At 40.0% G+C, this 15,912-nt stretch overlaps 1 protein-coding gene across 1 annotated transcript; it reads left to right on the top strand.

The window, feature by feature from the left end:
* Window positions 1–6,125: 6,125 nt before the first annotated feature.
* ube2q1 (ubiquitin-conjugating enzyme E2Q family member 1) lies at window positions 6,126–15,347 on the top strand. Its single transcript, XM_088992942.1, has 13 exons — window positions 6,126–6,320; window positions 6,598–6,702; window positions 8,190–8,312; window positions 8,385–8,438; window positions 8,574–8,714; window positions 8,897–8,981; window positions 9,912–9,972; window positions 10,054–10,144; window positions 10,224–10,282; window positions 10,954–11,002; window positions 11,121–11,216; window positions 11,828–11,894; window positions 12,859–15,347. Exons 1-13 carry the CDS (start codon window positions 6,162–6,164, stop codon window positions 12,888–12,890), a joined length of 1,122 nt encoding a protein of 373 aa, XP_088849068.1. The 5' UTR covers window positions 6,126–6,161; the 3' UTR covers window positions 12,891–15,347.
* The last annotated feature ends 565 nt before the right edge of the window (window positions 15,348–15,912 follow it).

Genomic DNA, 15,912 nt, shown 5'->3' with positions numbered 1-15,912 from the left:
TGTCCCAAATTGTGAGTGTGAGCGTGGATAGTGGACTATCTATGTATGCCCCGTGACTGGCAACCGGTTCAGGATGCCCCCTGCCTATTGCATGGTATGCCCCACAGCCTTGTGAGGATAAGCGGATCAAAACACGGATTGATGGATCTTTTCATAGACTCCATTACAAACAGAATAATGTCCTCATCAACAGTGAAGCAGACTGTTTCTGTCGCATATTTTACACATCAAGAAGCACGGGAGCAATTTTAAGCATAAGTAACAATGTAAATTGATCCGAGAGATACGCTACAGTGATGCAGCCGCAACTCAGGGTGACATTTATTCGGCCTTTGCCCCGAATGGGGCTCTGTGGACTCATTGGAGAAGTACTAAAACTGACTAAGACACATCGAGTGGGCCCTTTATTGTTCAAGAGAATTATTCTGCGAGTTCTCATTCTACTGTATTAATGCGGAAAAAAAGTCATATTCTATAGAAATTAAACAGCCGTTTATTTTGAGCATATTGAGTTTATGTCATTTTAATTATATTTTCATTTAAATACATATTTGTGATACTGAACTTGTTTTTGATAATAGCCTGTGTTTCATAAACGTGTTTTTGTTCTCATTGCGTGACCCTTAATTTAAAAGAGTATTTTAATTCTCCATATTTCCTTGTTTAAAGTAAATGCCCTCTTCCTTATTAACTAATTCATTGCCAGACGTGCAAAAATGTGTCCACTTCAATGCCAGGGTTTTTGTCATTGTCACTCAATTTACAGAACTCCTATAATATTGAGTTTTAGGACTACATAAACATTCAATGCAGCGCAAGAAACCTTAGACTCTCTTCTTTCATCAGGAAAAAAAACGTGTTAATTCCTAAATTATATGGGCCTGGAGTTATCTGATCTTGAAATGGGGGCAGCTGTACAAAATGCAATACAATACGTACATATTGGATTACATAGGGCTTTATCAACAACTGAAGCTGGAACAAAGCGCTAATATGGAAAAAAAAATTGCCAGAGGCCATGGCCAACGCTTTATCGCCACCCAAACAAGAAAAAACAAAACCACGTTTCTCCATATAACTTAAATTTACTCATTCATTGCCAGACGTGCAAAAATATGTGCATTCCAGTGCCAGGGTTTTTGTCATTGTCACCGGAACCCACAGAATGTTGAGTTTTATGACTACACAAACATTCAATGCAGCGTAAGAAACATTAAACTCTCTTCTTTCATCAGAAAAAAGAGTTAATTCCTAAATTATATGGGTCTGAAGTTATATGAGTTTGAAATGAGGGCGGCTGTACAATTCAATACATATAGCTTTATCGCTTTAACAAATGCTGAAGCTGGAACAAAGCGCTAAAATGGAAAAAGCGGAAATGCTACCCGCTTGTGGAAGGGAAAAAACATAGCCAGAGGTCTGGCCAGCGCTTCATCGGCACCCGAACAAGAAAAAAAAATGTGAAGAAATACGGGAATGGCGCTCTACGTCATATTTTTTATTCACGAATAAATTTGTGGATGGCAGTGAATCAGTTAATCCAATCCTATTCATTCAATAATGTCAAGCAAGGCTACCGAATAGAACATGCTAATGTTTGTGTGTTTCTATTTTATAGCAAGCAGTGGGCTTCCTGACACGACGGCCATCATCTGGGGAGTGAAATCGTAAAAGTAATGAATGGCGAGGAGTGATTCGCCGAGATGGAATGAGGTGACGAGACGGACTTTTAATTAACTTTTCGCCTCGTTGTCGATGTGGAGGGCAAAAGAGCAAGATGAATCAGTGAGGACAACAGCAATCTGCTGCTTTATTGGTGCGTACCCAAGACCCTCTGCATGATAACGTGCATGTCAAACAGACATGCACCGCTAACATGAATGATACACACGAAGCCATTACACTTGTTTCATTGAACAACATGAAAATGGTGTATGACCCAAAAGTAACTTGGCGAGCTCGTACCTGCACAAAGGCTGAACCGCTGATTTATGTGTCAATTAGGTTACTTCCTGGTTCATGGTAGATGATGGTCATTCAGATGCAGTGATGGGCAATGAATTTCATCGCTAGACCTTCAGAAGTGCTACGTCTGAATCAATCGAGACTGAAAAATGTGTGGTGTGATTGACGACAAGTCCACTAGAGGGTAGCATTCGCCAGGAAATAACTGACTGACCTTTCTTAATGATGTCCATTTTTCCTTGAAAGTCCATCTTGAAAATGGCTTTCACGGTAATTCTCCAACCAAATCAATTTCTTCTCCTCCTTCAGCCATTGTGGGTTGACAAAACTGCTATTAAATCAACAAAATATACTGTATTTGCATATGCAGCTTGCTACTGATACAGTGTGCTAGCTCTGGCCAGTATGTTCTTATGACTAGGGGCTAGTGATACAATGATTGGCTAGTGACTATCCAATCGTAGTTTGCGAAAACAAAACTCACTTTTCCAGTGCCTCCCAGCAGGCCTTGGGTTGTCAACTCGAAATATGATCGTTTGAAGCAACAGTTTCATCGACAATTATTTTATGCTCCAAGGCCTGCAGAATTGATTGTGAAGGTGTCCAGGTAGATTTCTGACCCTGGTAACAAATGATGGCTGAAATATGATTGTTTAAGTGCTTAAATAAAAGAACACATGACTGGAAGCAGTGCAAGAGTGGAAAAGTAATGAAAGGAAGCTGAAAGACATTTTGGGAATTATTTCATAAGAATTCATGGACAAAATATAACCATCATGATCCGGGGGGAGCTTATGTTCATGGTCAAATAGAAAGCATATACAGTAAAGTCTCGTTATATCGATATTCAAGGGAGTCCGAAAAAATATCGATATAACCGGGACTATCGATATATCTGACCCTGTTTGCATGTAATTTTCTCCGTGCATGCATAGAAATAGTATCGATATAACCGGGACTATCGATATATCCGATATCGATATAACGAGACTTTACTGTAGCTGTAGTTTTAGCCTGGCTTTCACTTAAAGGACAACCGACGTCCCCGGACAAGTTGTGTCCATAATTTGTAAAATCACTTCAAATGACTTCTACTGAGCGTAATTTAATAAGATTCCACCGCATATAGGTATATTTTACGTTTTAAGACTCGCGCTGAACATTCAGGAAGTCTTGTTTTTGAGTTGGTGACGAGTCCTCACGTGACGTCAGAAAAGGACCGCCTGCTGACCGTGAAAAGGACGCATTGTCGCATTGTCCTTCCATCACGTCAATGTATTTTGCTGTAGTTGTCTGGTATGGGGACCTCGTGTTGCACCCAAAAGCCGCCAGAGGGCGTCCAAGCGCCATTTAAGAATTTATCAGCCTGTGGAAACGGACGTGGCCACAGGATGTCGCCATTTTGTGCCTCTTTTTGTGAGAGATTTTATAATAATAATAATAATAATACATTTTATTTGTAAGCGCCTTTCAAAACTTCCCCCAATGTTGCCTCAAAATGGCCCAAATACATTCTTTAATCGATTGCAAACATGTATGCTTTCCTCTTCAGAGCTATTTGAATCATATTCATAACTGGATGTGTAACAAGAAAGCATATTCTCCGAATCTGAAGCCATTGTTTTGATTCACAAGCAATGCAAGACGTCTTGGCGTGACGTCAAAAAATTGGGGCGGGACTTTCTGAAAATGCCCAATTCGCAGCTCATTTTTTTGCAGATTTTGGACACTAAGTCATTTTTATTGGTGTTTTGCCTTTGACTAAAAATATCATACTGCGTGTTTTGGGTATTTTAGATGCTATAAAACGTTTTTCTGGTGTCAATTAAAAAACAAAAAAGTGACGTCGGTTGTCCTTTAAATATCAAGGAGTTTATCCATAAAGAGCAAAAAAATGCTGACTTATCATTGATTATTACTATTAGGTCAAGGTCGTGTGCATGTGGGTGGGTGGGCTGCGAACATACATGTCACCATTGTAACTTTAAACTGCAGAGCCAACACAGTGACATACTCTTTCACTGTCTCTCTTTCTGACACACATACACACACACACGCACACACACACACACACACACACACACACATACATATACACACTTTACAATAGTCATTGGTATGAAAGCCAATGACTGAGTTTGCGAAACTCGAACCTCAACCTTTCGTAACATCAGTTATGCCCCCTGACCTTTCTGTTTAGAGCGTACAATGTTGGCTTGCCTGCTACACGACCAGGGTGCACGATAGGTCACCCATAAATTTGTCATTCATCCCTTGAGAGGTTTATTGTTGACTGCATGTGGAAGAAAACAACAATTTAATGGTTGATTGTATGAAATGCAAAATGTTTCAAAATGTGTTGCAGTCATCAAAAAATCTGTATTAAAGGTAATAATGATTTCATGACAATAAAGCTATTATTAAAGGGAAAAATACTAGGTCCAAATATCATAAACATACTTTAGCATTATTATTATTATTATTATTATTATTATTATTATTATTATTATTATTATTATTATTATTAGTAGTAGTAGTAGTAGTAGTAGTAGTAGTAGTAGTAGTAGTAGTATCATCATCATCATCATTATTATCATCGTTATTATAATGACTGGTACCAGTCTTCATTCTGCTTTCAGAATATGTTGGTTATACACTAGTAATGAAAGGGATTATTTTACCTTTTTTTGCGCAAATTACGCAAATTATTATTTTGTTTGTAAAATAGATTCAAGAATCAAATTAACGCACAAAATTCAGCCCTCTATCTGCTTCCCGCTGTTTTCGTCATCACGTCAAGAAGTCATTGTTGTTTGGTGAAATACTGCCCCCTGTTGGAAATGATATATTAATACAATCATACGAATTGAAGTCTGAATCTGAGATTCGATTTCCTGATGGACTCTCCTCTCCAGCATCCCTGAATAGATATTTTTAAGGAGATTGAGGAATGTGATCCCACTTTAATTCGATTTCTGGTTCCCCTTCTTAAAAAGGGGGTTCATCACCTGAGCCTGCCAATCTAGAGGCACTGTCCCCGATGCCAACACAATGTTGATGAGGCTTGCCAACCAAGACAGGCACACAACATCCACATTCTTGAGGAACTATGGGTGAATCTGATCCAACCAACGCCATCAAACATATTTTTAACCACATTGTGACCTCAAACCCAGACATTGGAGTTGTGCTTACCCTATCTCCACCATACAATGTGCTCTGCTTCCCCCTCCCGAGATGCCAGATTATGGGTACGGTTTTCCTTGAAACTGTCTAAAAATAAATATTTCTCAATAACTTCACCGGTCCAGGTTTCCACCTCAGAGACTACCCAAGTTGTGTTTGAAATCACTAATAACAATAATATTTCTACAGTATGTTAACAGAGTTAAATCTCACATGTGCGCATTGAATGGTTGACCCTGTGAAAACTGCAGTGCTCATAACTTTATTTAAGAAATGATAATAACAATAATAGTGGCCAAATTTTAATGAGTATATTTGATAATTCAAAGACAATAACCCTAAACAGACTGTCGTTTTAAAACTGAAAATATAATTTCAGCTAAACTTTTGCCTTGGACCTCCGCGGGCTCATGCGCGGTGGATTGTGGGATGCTGCGGGAACGGCGAACTCGCGGAACGCCATCTTTAAACCCCAAACAGAGAGGCCAACTACGCTACCAGTAGGTGAACCGGGATGAAAAACTGTCCCTCCTCCGCCGGACTATTTCCACCCTCAGCGGGTTAGCGGGACGAACCGTGCCCTCTCCCGCCACTTCGATGAATAACGGCGGCGCCGTGCCATGGGAGCGAGTGGACGAGATGAGCTGACGTCGCCTTGCAGCCTTTTAAGACAGTTGTCATCATAGGCGGCCAACAACAATAGACGGAAAGACAACAACAACGGACTAGCATGCTAACGTGCTAAAGGCTAATATTAGCCGCTACGTCGCTGAAAACATCGAATTCAAATCAACTTGGACCGGACGCTCCCGCGGAAAGCACCGCTTCGTTGAAATCACAGTGGAGCCGGAGGGACAAATTGTCATTTTTTGGAATCTAAAATTAAACCCGGATATATATTTGTTTTCAATTTTAACTTTTGTTTTTGCTTGTGGCATAAACTAGCTACGAGCTACAGCCCCGGCTTCTTCTCCCCCTCCCCAAGCGGCCCGGCCGGAGATGCGTGGAAGATGTCTGTGTCGGGGCTGAAGGCCGAACTGAAGTTTTTGGAGTCTATTTTTGATCCAAACCACGAACGATTTCGGATTATCGACTGGAAGCCCGACGAGCTGAGCTGTCAGTTCAACGTAACTGGAGAGAAGCTGCTGATTATTCACTGTAACATAACGGTCAGTACGCTCGCGGCGATTGACGTGTTTATAGGGGGGTTAGCAGGTAAGCTAAAGTTAGCCGTGAAAATTCTTGGTCAAGTAGTCGACTCTGCAAACTCGGTGATAAAATATTTCTTATGACCAACGAAGTGAATTGCAACGTTTCCTAGAGCACACGTGATCATATTTAAAATTGGTTGAAAGTATATTTTCTGATGTTGCTGCCAACGAGCTAAATAAACTCACTACAATGCAAGCCATGGACTCAAACCCTGCATTGTTTTTATGTCTCCAGGAGTCATATCCATTAACACCACCTATTTGGTTTGTGGACTCAGATGATCCGAGCTTGGCACAAGTTTTGGAGCGTCTGGAGGATGTGAGAAAAGGCAGTACCTTGGTAAATATTACCACCATATTCTGCAAAACACTTGAGTGTCTACACGCTTTATTGTATGATTGAATTGAGTGGGTCCGGCTGATTTATTGCCAATTTGTGGACAGATGCACTTAGTTTTCAAAAAAAATATTTTTGCAGTGAGTATCAATTGGCCCATGGATTGACAAAAGTCCACCGCCTGTTTCTTAGGAACCAATGAGTTATTTGCGAGAAGAAAAAAAGAAGCGATAGTGATGATGGTGATGATGAGACAGTATCATCACATGTGCAAGATTGCTGACAAATTTATGAATCGGCAATGAGATATATCTCATCTCACATCTGCACTGAATTCATTGGAACATTTTCGTGATTTCAAGGGATACGTTAAAGTACGTTCAACAATACATCATGGCCTTCAATAAAACCTGGTGCATGTTTTGACCAGCGTGTTAGTTAAGATTAACGTGACAATGAAGAGCCACACGATATGCAATCATCCAATATAGGTTTGACAGGCTGGCGAGGCTCCATGAGGGGTCCCTTCTCTTATGTCGAGGAGCATCTGTGAAATTCACTTAATTGACTGACAGATAATTTTGAAAATTGCAGCATAAATACATGAAAATGGTTTAATTTAGCATGCAAAATGTGATTCATCAGTCATGAGACCAAAATTGTGCTGGCTGATTATTTTTCAATCATTAAATTGCGTTTAATGATTGCGCAACAACACACAAAGTGGCTTCACGTAACACAGACAAAATGAGATGAATCAAGACAGTTTCTTTGCTCATGTAACGGTTTATAAATGCAAACAAAAATAATTGCAAAATGTTTATTCAGCAATGGAATGTTTTTCAAAGTAACTGAAGAGCTGACTTGGAGTCAGTCACATGAAGGAGTCATGCCGTATCGCCTATGACAAAAATGTATTCGGGTCATTTGAGTGCATTGTGTCAAACCATGCTAGTCTTTTCCAGAACATTTTTCTGGGTATGCTTTCTCAAATGTTTTTACACGTCACGCAGGAAGCACAAATCCAATTGCCACACACTTGAGAAAAATCAAATCAACAAAGCATGCGGTTGTTCGCTTTCCCCCAAAATAAGTTTTATTTTTTATCACTGAGTAATGGATTTGCTTTTCTTCCACTACCAATTTCATTTCCCTCTTTTAAAATGTCATTTTGCTCTTGCGATACTCTATCAAATAATCATTTTATCAGTACGCTAAAATCCTTCCCGCACCATGCGCTGGGACAAAACCCTTCTGTGTGAAAGAATAGCGAAAAGCTGTAAATGTTGTCAAAATATCCGGCGAATAAATGTCAGATCTTCTGTTTAGATGTGACATCTTGCTGCGAAACTGAAAACTCCCTATTCTTACCCCTATCTTCCAGCAATCACATAAAATGAGTTTTGTTTGTGTTGGCTTCAACCAATCACTTCATAAATGTCAACATGTCATCCTCTGGCTCCCCCATCCCCAACTTTCCTTCTTACCAGCTATTACAGCAGTTAAAGAAGCTGATTTGTGACCTCTGCCGGCTGTACAACCTTCCCCAGCATCCTGACGTGGAGATGCTGGACCAACCGCTGCCTGCCGGCCCTGTTGGACAGGATCGGAAGGTACGATCGGCGCTATTTATTGCACCTTCTAAACATCTTTATCAGCTTAATGATGTGGATGTTTGTATGTAGCATGGGACAGAAGAGGTCACATCAGAAGAGGAGGAGGAGGAAGAGATGGGAGAGGTAACAATATTTGTACAAGAGCACTTCCTGTTTATGAGACACAGAAGCTAAACACCGCTCTATCTTTTCAACCATGCAATCACGCAAGTTCGCATTTTAAGCGGTATTCACATCTCAGCTGTGGCCCCCTGACAGGACATTGAGGACCTGGACCACTATGAAATGAAAGAGGAGGAGCCCGTAGAAGGCAAGAAGTCCGAAGACGATGGTATCGAGAAGGAGAATCTGGCCGTCCTGGAGAAGATCAGGAAGAACCAACGGCAGGACCACTTAAATGTGAGTCGGACGTGTTTATATGTTTGCTGAACCGGTGGCGTTTACTCACCTTTGAAACACAGCTCAGCAAAATTGGATATGTCTGGGGCCGTTTGTGTTTTCGCCCCTCAATAGATTGTGACAGCATCTGTTTTTTTCAGTGAAAGTCTTCGTCCTCGAGTGATTTGGTCAATTGCTTTCAGGGTGCCGTGTCTGGTTCTGTACAAGCTTCGGACCGCCTCATGAAGGAACTCAGAGAGATCTACAGGTCTCAGAGTTACAAGACGGGTAGGCTGCTTTGTGCCCCGAAAACCAGAATCCACCATAAACAGTGTGCGTGAGCACATCCAAACATGTACTTACTCTCCTACTAATAATTGAACCCCAGTTATCGTGATACATTCCACATGACCTGCAAAAGGTGAAAATTTAGCATAATCAAAATTTCAGTCGTATAAAACACTCGTCATTGCCAAAGAAGATGCAATGTGCGGTTCCTTCAAGCTGTTTGTCACTCCCAGTTAAAGTTGTAAAACTGATGACACATCAACGAAAAAGAGAATTAAACATTGTATATGACATGTCTTGCATCTCACCTTTTACATGTAAGTAATGTACGAAGCACGAACTCATTGACTGCCAGACAATGTGCAAAAAAATGTCCACTCCAGTGCCAAGGTTTTTGTCATTTTCACTCAAATTGCATCACCCACAGAATAGAGTTTTAGGACTGCATACACATTCAATACAGTGTTAGAAACCTTAGACTCTCTTCTTTCACCAGAAAAAAAAAGTTAATTCCTAAATTATATGGGTCTGGATTTATCTGAGCTTGAAATGGGGGTCACTATACAAAATACAATACATATTGATTGATATAGCGCTTTAACAACAACTGAAGCTGTCACAAAACGCGAACATGGAAAAAGGCAAATGTTGCCCCCTCGTGGGAAAAAATGCCAGGGGTCTGACCAGCGCTTTATTGGCACACAAGCACGAAAAAAACAAACCCTGAACAAATCAGGGTTGGCGCTCTGCGTCATATTTTCAATTCCAGAAAAATTCTATTTTTGTATTCTCAGCATTTTGTGGGTGAGTTGTCACCAAATAAATAGCAAAACAGTGGAATTGTGGAGTCAAAGACAATTGTGACCATTGGATATGCAGAATTATTGAATGTAATGATAATTTGTATTTCCATTTTTTTTAATATGTCAGGCATCTATTCGGTAGAGCTGGTCAATGACAGCCTGTACGAATGGCACGTCAAACTACGAACGTGAGTGAAAATTGTGCTTAGACGTACCTTTGTTTTGGGTCTGCGCTAACGAATGAATGTCATGTTCCATTCATCCCACAGTGTGGATCCGGATAGTCCTTTACACAGCGACTTACAAGTCTTAAAGGAAAAGGAAGGAATGGACTACATTTTATTAAACTTCTCCTACAAAGTGAGTACATGGACAATTCAGAGCCAAAATTGCGACACAAAGAGGCAAATGTTTCATTGTATTTAATTTCCTTCTTCAGGATAATTTCCCTTTCGATCCTCCATTTGTGCGGGTTGTGTCACCTGTGCTGTCTGGGGGGTGAGTTATTGAAAATGCAGTGGGTCATGAGACATTGTACCCAAACTGAAAACTCATATTTATTATTTTAGTGTCAGCCACCTATCTAACATAGCAGTTGAAATATTGTAGTTTGTAGCCATTGTATACATAACATAAATTCTGTTTTTTTGTTTTGACTTCAAGATGGCACTGCAAGCTGCCTTTCCAGAAGCTCCTGTATTTTCTTTTTCTACTTCTTTCATTCCTTTGCTCTTCCTTTCATCACTATGTTACTTCGGGGTAGAGTGAACGCTGGCGCAAATGGCTGCCGCTGCTCACCTGCAGAGAAAAAGGGTTCTTATCCTGTGACTGTAAAGTTTTGAAAGGCGCTTAGAAATTAAATGTATTCTTGTTATTATTATATTGATTGTTTTTTCAGACATGGTGTGTTGACTCCCCTCCCTTTTTTATTTTGCTGAGTAAAATTGTGTTCAGGGGATGAATTGGGGGGGGAAAATGGTTGAATGAATTTTACACCACCACTATGAAAATGTTATACATTATCACGCGGGGGAAAAATTGTGAGCTTTTGAGCATGGGAGAGCCCTAAAATGGCATTGTAATTACTCATTTGTCATAATGCAAACTATTTAACACATTCAAGGTTTCAAGGCGGAATTTAATAATGCTTCTTGTTTGTTCCCCTTTAGCTATGTTCTCGGAGGAGGTGCCCTGTGCATGGAGCTTCTCACCAAACAAGTGATTTATTCTTTATATATTCTTCAAAAGTTCATTTGTGCTTGTTTCATTCTTATTTATGTATTTATTTTTTAATTAAGACCCTTTGTAACGGCTCCATCACTTTTTTTGCCCACAGGGTTGGAGCAGTGCCTATTCAATTGAATCTGTCATCATGCAGATCAATGCCACTTTAGTCAAGGGAAAAGCCAGAGTGCAGTTTGGAGCCAATAAAGTAAGCGAGTGCAATGCTGTTTCGCTGTTTTTCACCTTGTGTTTCTTCACCTGGATTTATTCAAAAGACCGTTTGATTGGAGCTAACTGCATCATCAGAAACGTATTATTTAACTGAACAATTGTTATATACAAATAGATCGGAGATGAGCATAATCATTGATTACTAGATTCAGAATTCAATTGTCTGGTTAATCATAGTTGAAAAAAAAAGTCAATCTGAAGTGCGCTACTGTTTATTCAGTCAATTCAGTGAAACTATTTTACCATGTAAAGAAACAGGATATGACATATAGCCATTGGAAATTTTTGTTTTGGTAGATGGAGTTGAATTGTATTTGTAGTTTTATTCGTGATATATTTGTGTGATTTGTATCATTTTGATTCTATTATTATTCATGCAAAATAAACTTTCATTTTTGAAATGTGTATAGGTTTTTCATCATAAAACTCCCAAGTGAATATTTGTTAAATGAATGGATTGTGTTACTTACAGGGGACGTTATGCTACATACACAAGACTGACTTTTGTTGTCATCCGATGAAGCATTTCAAAAATGGCCCGTATTGTTGTTGGCCCAAAGTTTGACCTTGATTCATCTTTCCTTGCAGAACCAGTACAATCTAGCCAGAGCACAGCAGTCCTACAAATCTCTTGTCCAGATCCACGAAAAGAATGGTGAGTACCCATCCCCCCCTTTTTTTGTTTTCATTTACGGACCCTTCAAACACAGCTGAAATGCGACCGTTTTTCTATGGATTGAGTTTCTGAAATAATTTTGACGTGGTAGAAAGAAAGGTTCTGTGGCTGTCCTGTTAAGTAACAGCACAGATGGGTGAAAAATCTCTCGCCAGAAAGTCTGGCATTAAAACAACATTGGGCGGGTTGGTTTAAATATATTTGGAGAAAAAAAAAAAACATTTTTTTTTAAATCACAATATTAATGTTTTACTAAAATATAGTGAAGAGGTTGACTTTCCGTTCAAGTATCCCAGCAAGAGGGCTGAAGAGGCTCTCGCGTCACTTCTGCTTTACCAAAGACCCAGAAGGAATATGATCAAAGTTCACTTTAACTCATTCACTACCAGACGATGTGCAAAAATGTGGCCACTTTTGTCATTTTCACTCAAATTACAGGACCCACAGAATATTGACTTTGAGGACTCCATAAACATTCAATGCAGTGTAAGGAACCTTAGACTCTCTTCTTTCATCAGGAAAAAAAAAAGTTTGTAGATTTTATTTGGCTCAAGAGTTAAATGTTACCTCCTCGTTGGAGGGTAAAACATTGCCAGAGGTCTGATCGCAACTTGATTCGCACACCCTCACAAGAATAACCAAAACCCGAACAAATTCGGGAATGGCGCTCCACGTCTTGCATTTCAATTCCCGAATAATTTCGGGAATGGCAGTGAATGAGTTCATGATCTTGAAGTCGTGGCTGTTGTGACATCTTTAAAAATGTATCACAACCGGGGTTGGTTCGTAATGTCAAAAAAAGCCATTTTACCATACTCTGGCTTTATTGTTACCTTATGACTTCACACATAAAATTGAAGTTTATTTATTTATTTTTTTGCAATAGTTCTCCTTCAATTACAGTTTAATTGCTTACCTGTTGTTTCCTTTTTTTGGCCTCTAGGATGGTACACACCTCCAAAGGAGGATGGTTAAAGATTTTTTTTTCTCCTTCATGCTCTCAATTTTTTTTTTTTTTTGTGACCAAACTTTTTTTTTCTTCCCCCAAACATTTTTGTTTTGGGTGCAAATGGTTTAGAACGTTTTGTGAACAAGCCAAAATTCTTCATTCATTGACCAACCAATCAGAAACAAGCACATAAGAAAACATACCAACGCACTACTTTGGACGTCGATCCTGATGTCACATATTTATCTCCCGATGGAAACGGTGGATTTAATAATTCCAATGCCGCCGCCCATCACAGAAGTTCATTTTTTAATGGGATGGGAAGGTGCCTATTTGGCTGCAGAACCCGCATCGGCCCGCTCCACCATAGTGGTGCCCAAACCCAACAGCGTCTGGGCGGACCAACCACTTATATCAAAGCCAGCTTGCATTTGGACATCCTTTTACAAGCCTGCAGGCCTCAAATGAAAAGAACACGTGCACACTTTTCCTTTGTCAATTTGAGCCAGGCATGGAAAATCCGACAAAAGAAAAAAAAAATGGACCGAAGCAGTCGGCATCAGCTCACACTGTAATCTAGTTGATTTTAACGCCACAGTGTAAACATGTACATTTGTATTTCTGCAAGAGGATGTTTATAATGTAACCCCGTCCCGGCCCCCCCTTGAGACTGTACAAACTCAACGTGGGCCGTGACTATCAACTGCAGCTTCCATCTTGGAATGAAGAAGTTGCAACGTGGATACTCTTACATAAGGAAAGTCAAGTATGCCATATTTTTATGTAAGGTTAATGACTACTGCAGTTTTTTTATATTAATTTGTCATCCAGGTAACAATAGCCTCTTTTACACACAAAGCCTGGGGGTGAAAAAAAAATGCTGCCTGCATCGGCGCCACAACAGAAGATGAGACGTTAACGAGAAAAGCTGTCATCTCTAAAAACCTGGTACCATCTGTCCCAAAGTCTCACAATACTTTTGGTATCACATTTCTATTACGGCTTCCATTCTACCTCCAAAAGCCGAAAATCAGCGTCGATGTCATCCTCATTTTCCGTGTGGCTGCCGTTCATCCTGAATGGCAGGGGAAAAAACAATAGTTTTTGCAGGCAGTGTTAAAGGGACCATTGACTCCTTTTGTATGATGGTGCCTCTATATCACAACTGTCACTGGCATTCCTGAAGGTTTTGGGTTTTTGTTGATGTTTTATTGTTTTGTTTTTTGTTTGTTTTGGTCATTCCTTTAACCGGATGAACCTCAGTCAGGCTATGCATGGAATCGTCATTTAATCGGGCCGCTTAGTTCTCACAAACCACAATGTGGTTTGAGGATGTCTGAAGGTGGGGAAACAAAAAGTGACCTTTCCGTCTTGTCCTAAATGGTGTTTTCGTTTTTTTCCCCCTCAACTCACAGCAATAGTCAGAACTTTACAACCTCACTAGTACCATCACGGAAAGTCCTTTCCCATCTGTGATGTTATGTGATTCCTGTTTCGTAGTAATTCCGCATAATGAACTCCCATCATGGGTCTTCAATTGTGTCACAAGCTTTTTTTTTCAAGTACAACATGCTAAGAGTCAACATAGGAAGCTTCATCACAAGGTTGTGGTCACACTTTTGGTTAGGTCCTGAATCGCAACAAAAATGAGCCAAATCATCTGGGCAATGTTTTTTGTTTAATTTTTGTGACCATACTAGACACCAAACTAGAGTGCGAACACAACCTCAACATCCCTTTGAAAAAAGACGACAAAACATCAGCTGCCGCTCCTCGCGTCACCATGTGTATTCATTCTCCAAAACGGCATTGACGCAATCAGTATTCATGCTGATATCCTGTGGAGGGTTGGCACAAACTCAGGAAATCCATACCGCAAACGTAGCTACGGATCTTCAAAATCACAACTTGATCATTGCTGTACATGCGAATCGATCCCAACTCCTCAAAAGTTACTGAACGGCCTCGGTGGATGGAAACGGAACATCTGTTTATAGGCATTGTCACTGTGTAACAGCATTGCCATGACTCCAAGGCTTCAAATGCAATATTTTCATCTCATTCAGGTGTTTTATTATTTATTTCAAAGGCAACATTAGAGCAACAAATGCCTCTTGGCACTTGGCAGTGGCTTAGTGTTGCCCTGCGGTTGGAGCCAGTTTACAAATTCCAATCCAACGTTTTAACCTTTTACCTTTCCGATGATTGTCAACCATAAGTCTGGTGTGCACTGAAAGCGCCCCGCCTACCCCCTTAGCTCGACAATTTCCAAAACCAACGCCGATTCAAAGGCAAAATGACGCCGGATTGATTATGTTCCGCTAACCGCGATTGTCCCCTGGCTTCTTAAGTTATGCACTGGTTAGCATGCTTTGCATTTGGTTAGGATTTTTTTTTGTGTTACCCCCAAGGGTGAATTTGACCATGTAAAATAATTTGTGAACTTGCATCAAGTTTATGAATAAAGAATTTTATGAACTATCCATGCGCTCTTCATGAAATACTGATTTACAGTTGATTAATAGATGACCGAATGGCTCGCTGTACTTCAGACAAATATGTCTGGGCTCCTACAATCATGATTTTTAGACCCTCCAACACACGCATACACAGCGATGTCTGGCTTACGACCAAGGCTGAGCTGCAAGAGACCAAAGAGCATTGTGACTGCCAGAACCTTTTGTTTTTTTAGCAGTACTACATTCTCAGATCCTGTGGTCCATCAAGAATAAACTTTAAAAATCACACAAACATTGTGTGATCTTCCATTCAACTTTGTACCATATTTGACAGTTGTCATCACAAATGTACCTACCTTGACATGATTTCTGTAATGTTCCCTTAAAAATGTACTGATCAGTTGGAAAACGTAACAGTATTTTTGGATCATGGTCAGTTGGTTCTTCTCAGAAGCTGAGACTTGAGACTCATGCACACCCTATCGATGACTGTTGTGACTTTGCTAGATTCTGAGCCATGTGGAAAGCAAAAGAACTTGAGACGACCTCTGAGAAAAAGTAGTTGGAACTTAAGAAATTCGGAAAAGGA

This window comes from Hippocampus bargibanti, linkage group LG03, assembly GCF_051943395.1.
Source record: "Hippocampus bargibanti isolate YZ-2025 linkage group LG03, ASM5194339v1, whole genome shotgun sequence".
In the NCBI taxonomy this organism is placed as follows: domain Eukaryota; kingdom Metazoa; phylum Chordata; class Actinopteri; order Syngnathiformes; family Syngnathidae; genus Hippocampus; species Hippocampus bargibanti.
The sequence above is the reverse complement of the archived record's forward strand: the minus strand, read 5'-3'. Positions and strand labels throughout refer to the sequence as shown.

Bases quoted from the DNA above. Each gene is read 5' to 3' on its own strand.
- ube2q1 (XM_088992942.1), top strand. From the start codon at position 6,162: ATGTCTGTGTCGGGGCTGAAGGCCGAACTGAAGTTTTTGGAGTCTATT. The intron at 8,715-8,896 runs GTGAGTCGGACG...AATTGCTTTCAG, and splicing joins AACGGCAGGACCACTTAAAT to GGTGCCGTGTCTGGTTCTGT. The intron at 11,217-11,827 runs GTAAGCGAGTGC...CTTTCCTTGCAG, and splicing joins TGCAGTTTGGAGCCAATAAA to AACCAGTACAATCTAGCCAG.